The sequence below is a fragment of the Antechinus flavipes genome, chromosome 4, assembly GCF_016432865.1.
Source record: "Antechinus flavipes isolate AdamAnt ecotype Samford, QLD, Australia chromosome 4, AdamAnt_v2, whole genome shotgun sequence".
Taxonomy (NCBI): domain Eukaryota; kingdom Metazoa; phylum Chordata; class Mammalia; order Dasyuromorphia; family Dasyuridae; genus Antechinus; species Antechinus flavipes.
This window is the reverse complement of record NC_067401.1, coordinates 481,157,152-481,166,448: the sequence shown is the minus strand read 5'-3', so window position 1 is coordinate 481,166,448 and position 9,297 is coordinate 481,157,152. Positions and strand designations below refer to the sequence as shown.

General features: G+C 62.9%; 1 protein-coding gene across 13 annotated transcripts in view; it reads left to right on the top strand.

Annotated features, from left to right (window-relative positions):
• The window catches only part of PTPRF (protein tyrosine phosphatase receptor type F), an 83,752-nt gene extending 77,380 nt beyond the window's left edge, over nt 1-6,372 (top strand). For all 13 annotated transcript variants that reach the window (XM_051999949.1, XM_051999947.1, XM_051999945.1 and 10 more), the window contains 7 exons: nt 1,352-1,637; nt 2,315-2,493; nt 2,580-2,706; nt 2,908-3,033; nt 4,234-4,388; nt 4,589-4,724; nt 4,990-6,372. In XM_051999949.1, the coding sequence (XP_051855909.1) occupies nt 1,352-1,637; nt 2,315-2,493; nt 2,580-2,706; nt 2,908-3,033; nt 4,234-4,388; nt 4,589-4,724; nt 4,990-5,058 (1,078 nt within the window). In that variant the 3' untranslated portion in view covers nt 5,059-6,372. The remainder of the gene's footprint in view (nt 1-1,351; nt 1,638-2,314; nt 2,494-2,579; nt 2,707-2,907; nt 3,034-4,233; nt 4,389-4,588; nt 4,725-4,989) is intronic.
• The last annotated feature ends 2,925 nt before the right edge of the window (nt 6,373-9,297 follow it).

The window sequence follows — 9,297 nt, the reverse complement described above, 5'->3', positions numbered from 1 at the left end:
TAGAGACAAAGGTGGAAACAAAACAGTTCCCTTGTTGGGGAGCTCACCTTCTGTGAGGGGAACTCGGCAAGATTCAGACACATGAGGTGGATGTCAATAAACTTTTATTAAAACTTATTCTGTGCCAGGCATTGTGCCAAGTGCCAACAGACAAGACAGCCCTTGCTCTCGAGGAGCTTTCAGTCTAATGAGGGAGACAGCAAGTGAACAAGTATGTAGAGACAAACCAGGAAAAATAAGAAGTAATTCAAAGAGAAAAAGCATTAGAATTAAGAGGGCTTGAGAACGGCTTCCAGGATCTTAGTTAGGCCAAGAAGTCAGAACAGAGCAGGGAGAGCCTTCCAGGCTCAGGGCACAGCTCGAGTAAATGCTGGGAGATGAGATGCATCAGCCGGGAGGCCGGCGTCACAGGATGGGCTGGGCTGGGGGCGGGGGATAGGGAGCACGGGGAGTCCCTCCTGGAGGGATAAGGAGACACTGGAGTTTCTTGAGTAGCGGGAGGTGGGTACTTTGCAAAGTCACTTTGTGGCTGAATGGAGGACGGACTGGGGGCGGGGCTCAGGACCCCAGCAGCTGTTGCCGGGGTCTGTCTAGCTGTGAGCTGCTGGGGGTGAGCAGAGACCAGGAGCTGCCAGGGGCAGGCTGGGAAGTGAGGGCTCGAGGGCCGCGGGTGCCCTGTGAGAAGGCCGGGAGCAGGCATGGGCTCTGGGAGGTTCTCGGCAGGACCAGCCAGGACGGCCAGGAGCCTGTGACCAGCACCGTCCGCTCGAGCTGCTCTTGGAAGCCCCTTTTGCTCACACCCTGCAAGCCCGGCTTAGAAATCTGACACCCAGTGGTCCCAGAGCTCCAGGACACCCGGTCCCTCCGTCCAGTTAATTTGGCCCCTACTGGACAAGGCTCCTCCCCTCCTGAAGTAGGCAGCCGGCGCCGGACTGGGAGACGCAGCCTCGGGGGTGGGGCAGGATGGGCGAGGAGCAGTCCGTGTTCCTTTGTCCCTGAGCCTTCTCTCTGGGCTGCACATCCCGGTTCCCTGAGTGATGGCGCCCCAAGTGAACGCGGCCCGGGCGGAGGGACCGTCACCTCCTCTCGAGTCCGGGGCCCTCGGGTTTTCTTGGTGGTCTCGTCACTGCCATTTCATTGGGCTTGCATCCCACTAGGACCCCCAGATCTTTTAGCCCTGCCTCCCCACGCCTTGGCTTGAGTTGGCTTCTTGATCCCAAGTATAAGACTTCACCCTTTTCCCAGAGCCGGGGCTGTCGGGCTGGGCTTAGAGCCGAGTGTTTGGGCCGGGCCGAGGGAGCCGGGACTGGAGGAACCGCGTCTCCGAGCCCGGGCCTTGTGTGTCCCCTAGTGCCGGCGTGGGCCGGACCGGCTGCTTCATCGTCACGGACGCCATGCTGGAGCGCATGAAACACGAGAAGACCGTGGACATCTACGGGCACGTGACCTGCATGCGCTCCCAGCGCAACTACATGGTTCAGACGGAGGACCAGTACGTCTTCATCCACGAGGCGCTCCTGGAAGCCGCCACGTGCGGCCACACGGAGGTGCCGGCCCGAAGCCTCTACGCGCACATCCAGAAGCTGGGCCAGGTGCCGCCCGGGGAGAGCGTGACCGCCATGGAGCTGGAGTTCAAGGTGAGTGGGGCGCCGGGGTGGGGGCAGGGCCGAGGAAGGACGCTGGAGGCAGGATGGGATCCCACCCTCGTCCTCTTCTGGTTCTGCTCTCGAGGGCTAAGCAGGAGGAGTCTCATCCCCTTGCCCACACTGAACACAGCCTCCCACTGTCACCCCTTCCCCGCCCCTCCAGGCTAAGCCCCCCGTTCATTCAGCCGACCCCCTTCTGGGACAGGCCCTTCCCCAGCCTGGCCGCCATCTCTCCCAAACCCAGCGGAGCCAGACCTGCCCCAGACCGGCCGCCTGAGCACTGTGGGGCGGCCCCTGCCCGCGGCTCCCTCTCATGGAGGGCCAGGGCTAGGGCTTTGGGGGGCGAGGTGGCTGGCGGCCCTCGAAGGCCTCCTAACGGAGCCTTCCCCATCCCTTCCCGCTGACGTCTGGGTAACTCAGCCTTTGTTGCGCTTGGATTCTGCCTTTGTGGGCCAGGCCGGTGCCCGATGCGGCCGATCTCGGGACAGCCGGGCCCAGGAGCCTGGGGCTGCCGTTGTCCCGGGGCTGGATGAGCCCGAGCCCCCCCCCCCCCAGTGGCTCCTCCCCCAAGCCTCATTTTGGCTCCTGAGGGTCCCCCTTCTGGCCCCGCCTGCAGCCCGGGCAGGGCCTGGCCTGGGCGCCCCCGACCCGCCCTCTTGCCCCCGCAGCTGTTGGCGAGCTCCAAGGCTCACACGTCGCGATTCATCAGCGCCAACCTTCCCTGCAACAAGTTCAAGAACCGGCTGGTGAACATCATGCCCTACGAGCTGACCCGAGTGTGCCTGCAGCCCATCCGGGGGGTGGAAGGCTCAGACTACATCAACGCCAGCTTTATCGATGGCTACAGGTGGGCGGGGCCGGGGGCGGCGGGGGGAGGGGCGGGAGCTGGGCCCTGGCGCAGGAGCCGAGCGTGTGACCCCTCTCCCTGCCCAGGCAGCAGAAGGCCTACATCGCCACCCAGGGGCCGCTGGCTGAGAGCACGGAGGACTTCTGGCGCATGCTCTGGGAGCACAACTCCACCATCGTGGTGATGCTGACCAAGCTTCGCGAGATGGGCCGGGTGCGTTTCGCGCTCTCTCCCCGCCCGCGCCGGCCCCCTTCCGGTCCCCAGCCTGTCCTGGCCGAGCCCCGGGCCCTTCTCTGCCCCCTCAGCCGCCCTGGGTGGTCCCCGTCCTTGGCCCCAGACGTCCCCCTCCCCCCTGGGCTGCTCTGCCTCTGCCCCAGGCCCTGATCATTTCTCTGACCCCCCACGTCCCCCCAGGAGAAATGCCATCAGTATTGGCCGGCCGAACGCTCCGCCCGCTACCAGTACTTTGTGGTGGACCCCATGGCCGAGTACAACATGCCCCAGTACATCCTGCGGGAGTTCAAGGTCACGGACGCCAGGGTAGGTGCCCGGGGGCGAGGGGGTCAGGCCTCCTGCGGTCCCCTGGAGGGCTCGGGCGGCTCTGGCAGGTCCCCCCCACCCACCCCGGCCCCCATCGTTTCCCTGAGGGGCTCCCTGGGGCCTCCGGAGCCTCACCCTGCCCTTGGCCGTCAGCCCAGTTAGAGCAACAAGCGTTTAATGTTTCTGCCGGGACAGAAAAAGGCAGGAGATGCTTCCTGCCCTCAAGGAGCTTGTTACAGGCTAAGGGGAGACAGGCTGGGGGGCCGCCAGGAGAGGCTCCCCCCGGAGGCAGAGATGAGGTGGGACAGAGCCAGGGGCTCCCCACCCCGGACTCTGCCAGCTTTGTCCCTGAGGGGAGCTGAGCCCCGGGGAGGGACGGGAGTAAGGCTGACCAGGAAAACCATAAAAGCGTTGGGGGGACGTTGAGGCACGTCCCGGGATCTTTCCTCCTTCATTCCCCTCCCGTAAGAGAGGTGCCGGCAGCTCGCCCCTCTGCCCCCCCCCTCACCCTAGGCACAACTGGGCCAGTCTGGCCTCCCTGCAGCCTCCGGGGAGCCCTCTTGGGGTCCTTGTGCTCCGGCCTCCCGGACTGGCTCCTGGATCTCGGACCGGGCTCCGCTCCTCCCTCTCTGAGCCCCTTCTCCCCGGGTGTCCCGAAAGCTCCGCCCCCGGGGTGTTGGTCTCACACAGTGCCCCCCCCCTCCCGGGCTCCAGGTTCTGTCTCTGCCCGCTGCTAAGCCCCGGGGGCTTCGTCACCAGCTGCTGGTCCCCCTCAGCGGGGGGCGCCACGGCCAGCTTGGGGCAGCAGCGGCAGCAACGGGCAAAGGGGACCCTGTGTTTGGTCTGCCTGAGCAGCCCCCACCCTCTGAGGCCCCGCCCTCCGGGGCCCCGCCCCATCCTCTGAGGCCCCGCCCTCTGGGGGACCCGCCCCCTCCCAGGCCATCTTGGCTCTGGGGAGCCCTGCCGCTCAGGCCTCACTGGCAGCCGCTGCCCTCCAGCCTCCCCCCTCCCCATCCTTCGTCTGCTGCAAGCGCGGTCCAGCCACCAGAAGCAGTTCCTCCTCACCTTCCTCTTTTAAAGGACATTTTTCTTCAGGGTCTCGGTTCCCTCCCCTGCAGAGTGGGAGGGAGTGCGGGAGAGCCCGCAGCCCCCTCCCAGGCCGCCGGGGCCTCCTGTCACCCCCTCCCCCGCTTCCCCCAGGACGGCCAGTCGAGGACCATCCGCCAGTTCCAGTTCACAGACTGGCCCGAGCAGGGCGTGCCCAAGACTGGCGAGGGCTTCATCGACTTCATCGGGCAGGTGCACAAGACCAAGGAGCAGTTTGGGCAGGACGGGCCCATCACCGTGCACTGCAGGTGGGCGCTGCGGGGGAGGGAGTGCTGTGACAGGGAAGGGGCGCTGTGGGGGAGGGGGCGCTGCGGGGGAGGGGGCGCTGCGGGGGAGGGAGTGCTGTGGGGGAAGGGGCGCTGTGGGGGAGGGGGCGCTGTGGGGGAGGGGTTTGGGAGGGGCCCAAGGCGGGGAGGCAGAGGTCCCAACCCTGAGCTGTCCCTTGCAGCGCTGGGGTCGGCCGCACGGGTGTGTTCATCACGCTGAGCATCGTCCTGGAGCGCATGCGCTACGAGGGGGTGGTGGACATGTTCCAGACCGTGAAGACCCTGCGCACACAGAGACCCGCCATGGTGCAGACAGAGGTACGGGTGCCCGGGGGCGTGGGGGGTCCGCTGGGGGGCTGGGCCCGATCCAACGAGAGGAACCCTCGGGGTCAGCGCTGATGTCAGCATGGAAATGAGCCGGCTTGGAAAACCCCCCGGGTCCTAATGGCCTGCAGGCTCGGTAGGAGTCTGCGTGGGGCCCCTGCCTGTGTGGGGGCTCGGCCAGAGAGCCGGGCCGGCGCGGGGAGGGCGCCCGGGGAGCGTCTGCCTCGGGGACTGACCCGGCCGCTTCCCCCGTGCCCAGGACCAGTACCAGCTGTGTTACCGAGCGGCGCTGGAGTACCTGGGCAGCTTCGATCACTATGCAACGTAACCTCCGCTCGCTCCCTCCGTCCTCACCCTCATCCCCGTCCCGTCCTGGGGCCCGGCAGGGGCGTCGGAGCCGCTCTGAGCCATAGAGACCACGGGCCTGCCCCTCCCCCCCACGGCGGCGGCCCGGGCTCAGACCACAGCGCCCCAGGACCACTCCCCACACCCCAGAGCCAAACGCGTCTGGGGGGGCGGCTGCCGCCCCCACGCGCCTCATGCTGCTTCTCCCCGGGCGGGCGGGCGAGGCTCCTTTTGTACTCAGTTCAAGTAGGGGTAGCTGGGCGGGTTTTGTAACCTTCTGATTTCCCTCCTCGGTGGGCGGTGAAGGGTCCGCGCCCCGCGCTCGCGGGGACTTTCTCACTCTCGAACCTTTTCTTTGTGTTTACTCTTCTTGATACAAATAAACAGAAGATGCCTTTCCTCCTGGGGAGCCCCTCGGGGAGCGGCCTCCCAGCCAGGGTCCCGGCGGCGGGCGGCAGGGGCCGCCCCGGGAGGAGCTCGGGCTCCCCGCAGCTGCAGGGGCCGCCACTGATTCTGTTCTTTTTCCTTTGGTTTTCCTTAAAGGCCTTTTTTTAGGTGCCACAGCTGTTGGGGGGAGGGGGGAGGGAAGGGGGCCTGGGGGAGAGGGGAAATACTCAGCTCCAATCATCTATTCCAATGCGTGTTTCAGAATTACAGCCTGGTACTGAAGCGTCTGGGGAGACCCCGGGAGGGCGCGCCCGTCACCCCTGGGTTTGCAGAGATTAAAAATACTCTCCCGCCTCCGCGTGTGGCGGGAGCCGGAGCGCCCGCCCCGCTCTGGGCGCCCCGCCTCCTCTCGCCTCCTCTGCTGCCCCGGGCTGGGCGGGCAGCGGGGCCGGGCAAGGCCCAACCGATCAGGAGAGCGTCCGGCGCGCACAGGGAAGAGCACAATTCCGAGCCCAGCCCCCACCCTGGGCGGCGCCCGGGCCAGCCGGAAGCACACTTGTCCCCCGGACGCGGGGGCCCCGCCCCCACCTGTAGCTGTTTTCTAGGAGTTCATCATCACAACCAACGTTCGACTTCAGGGTGTCCTCATGAACCAATGTGGCCAGACTACTGGACTCGGTGTACCTAGTCGCATCCCCCCTCGCTCAGGGGCGCGCCGGGCCGCCCGGCCAGCGGGGGGCGGGCCCTCGGGTCACTGCGGGAGGAGCCAATGTCCATTTCTGCCTTGTGGGTGTAGTGCTGTTGGGTGGGTGCGCGCTGTATGCCACGCGTCTGTTTTCTACTTGTTATGAGACTGCGGCGTCATTGCATAATTCTGGATGTTAATAAATTTGAATAATCGGGTTTCATACACGCGGGGCTCGGGCTCTTCTGTCCTCCGGCCGCCCACCTCCCGAGAGTCCCCCCACCTCCCAGGGGCCCCCACCTCCCGAGAGCCCCCCTGAGAAGCTCCCCCACAAACAAGGGGCGCTAGCCCAGAAGGCGGTCCGTCCCTCACCCTGAAAACCTGGGGGGAGGGAAGCCCGGAGGCCCCGGTCCGGAGCTCCCAGGTGGCTGCCAGCGCCGAGGAGGGGTTCGCCCCCAGGTGACCCTGTGAGGGCCCGGAGCCAACGCCTCAGCCCGTGAGCAGAGAACACACAGGCCGCGGGCTCTGGGGAAACCCCTGCTCTACTTGGGGCCCGCCAGCCTGGCGGCTCTTTGCCCGTCTGCAAATGGCGATTGGGAGAGAGCGGGAGGGCCCGGGAGGGCACAAAGCAGGCGGAGGGCGGCCTGGCGGGCTCCGAGCTCCGGAGCGTTTGGACCCAGAAGGTCAGAACCTTTGGAACCAAGCGAGACCCCGGGGCGTGGCTGCCCCTTAAACAGCGGCTTGGACAGAGCCCAGAGTTCGTGGCCACTCATCAGATTGCGGAGGACCCAGAACTGGGAGGGACGACGGCCTGGATGGGGGGGGCCCCCAGCGGGCAGTCGGCTGAAGCCAAATTGTGAGCCCCAACGTGGGTGGGAAGAGGAGAGGGCCAGGCTGCCTAAAGGGAGCCGAGACAAGCCTTCCCAGGGAGCGCGAGCCCCGGCGGGCGATCCGGGGCTGCCAGAGGGATCGAGGGGTCGGTGGGCAGGGCCTCCCCGACGTGGGGGTGCAGGGGCCCCGGTTCTGGGGGGTGGGAATCCGGGAGACCAGGAGCAGGCTCAGGACGAGACATCGGCCACTGGCATTGGCCACGGGGATGCTCCCGCCGACCGGCCCCCAGGCCAGTGACTGCTCCCCATCCCCAGGTCCCCGGCCGGGCCCCTCCCCCCATCCAGGGTCCCCTCTCCCGCCCCTGGACGTCGGCGGGGATCCTCCCTTCCTTTCTCGGCATCCCCAGCCCTTGGCACCACGCTGGCACACAGGAGGCGCTCAATAAATGGTGGTCGTCAACAGAGACGGCTGCGATTCCCGCCTCAGAGGTCGTTAAATGCGTGACCACAAAGTCACCTCCTGCTCTGGACCTCAGTTTCCTCATCTGTAAAGTAGGGGTTCAATTTAACAAGCAATTATTAAGTGCCTGCTGTGTTCTTGGCTCTAGGGAAACATGACAGACAGCCCCTAACCTCAAGGACCTGACAAGAAACCGCAGGTGCTCCAGTGAGCACACACCCCCTCAGGGTTTTCTCTGCTGCTGTGGGTCTCCATCAAGTTCGTTTTTTCTTATAATTAACAATGATTTTTCAATCCACAAGCATTTATTTTCTGTTTTTACACACGTCAACTAAGCAAAAAGAGGAATTCAGATTATATATGCTCTCTCTATGTTTCTATGTATATACATTTAAACAAAGCACATTCTCCCATTGGTTGTGTTTAAAACTTTGTCTTAATCTGGGAGGGGGGAGAGCTGCCCATTATTTCATTTCAGTAGCCTGGAATCAAAGGTTTTCCCTTCCATCTTTTGCTCTCGTTTCCGTTGTTCTCCCGGTCCTGTTCTGATTCATTTTGCATCGGTTCATAGCGGTCTCCCAGTTTCCTCTGAAACTATCCATTTTTTATTTCTTATGGCACAACAATATTTCATCATATTTACATACCATGATTTGTTTAACCGTTCCCCAAGAGATGCACACGCCCTTAGTTTCCATTTTTTGCTATTATATAAAAAACAAAACTTGGAAGTATTTATTTTTTATATTTATGTAACTTTTTCTTCTTTTTTTTTTGCTGAGGCAATTGGAGTTAAGTGGCTTGCCCAGGGTCACGCAGCCAGGAAGTGTTAAGTGTCTGAGACCAGATTTGAACTCAGCTCCTCCTGACTTCAGGGCTGGGGCTCTATCCACTGTGCCCCTTAGCTGCCCCCTTTTTTCGTCTTTTGATCCTTGGGAAGTTCATTTCCAGAGACGGTATTTCTGGGTCGAGTGAGGCATATTTTCATGACTTGAGGGGCTGAGTTCCCCGAACGCCTGGGCCAGTTCTCTGGGGTGGCCGTTTCCCCATAACTTCCCCAACACTTGTCATTTCCCTCTTTAGAACCTTTGCCAGTATGAGGGAGCTGGAATGGAACTTCAGTGTTGCTTTAATTAGCATTTCTGTTGTTAGGCAGGTGGAGCATCTTTTTTAGTGACTGTGGATAGCTTGGACTTCTTCCCTCGAAAATTGCCCACTTGTAGGCCCCTTCATCCACTACAGAATGGCTCTTGTTCTCATGACCTTGAATCCCTCCCGTAGGGTTCCTTTCCACATGTGACCTCCGTGATGGAGAGATGCTTGTTGGGCCCGGCATCCGGGACTGCAGGCGCTGGCCTGGGCCCTGGACACTGCTTGGGCTCTGCAAGCTGACTGGGCCCAGCTGGCTGCAAAGCCCGACCCGGATTCTCTTCCGGGGCTCTGTGAGGCCCTTTGAAGCTCCCAATACTCCTCAGGAGAGCCGAAGGCAGAAAATGGCAAATGCAACAGGAACACAAGCAGTGATGGGCGTTCATGTCAGCCCACGCGGGAAGAACAGGCTGCTACTGGCTGTCTCTGTCTCACCTCTTTCTCCTTTCTGTCTCCCTCTGGGCATGCTGTGCTCCCCTCTGTCTGTTTCCCTCTTCTCCCTCCCCCCCACGCCGTTTTCTCTCTTTCTCTCCCTCTCTTCTCCCCCCCCCCTCCTGTCTCTGTCTCTGTCTGTCTCTCTCTCCCTCTCCCCCTCTCTCTCTCTCTGTGTCTGTGTGTCTCTGTCTCTGTCTCTGTCTCTGTCTCTGTCTCTTTCTCTCTTTCTCTCTCTCTGTCTCTGTCTCTCTCTGTCTCTCTCTCTGTTTCTCTGTC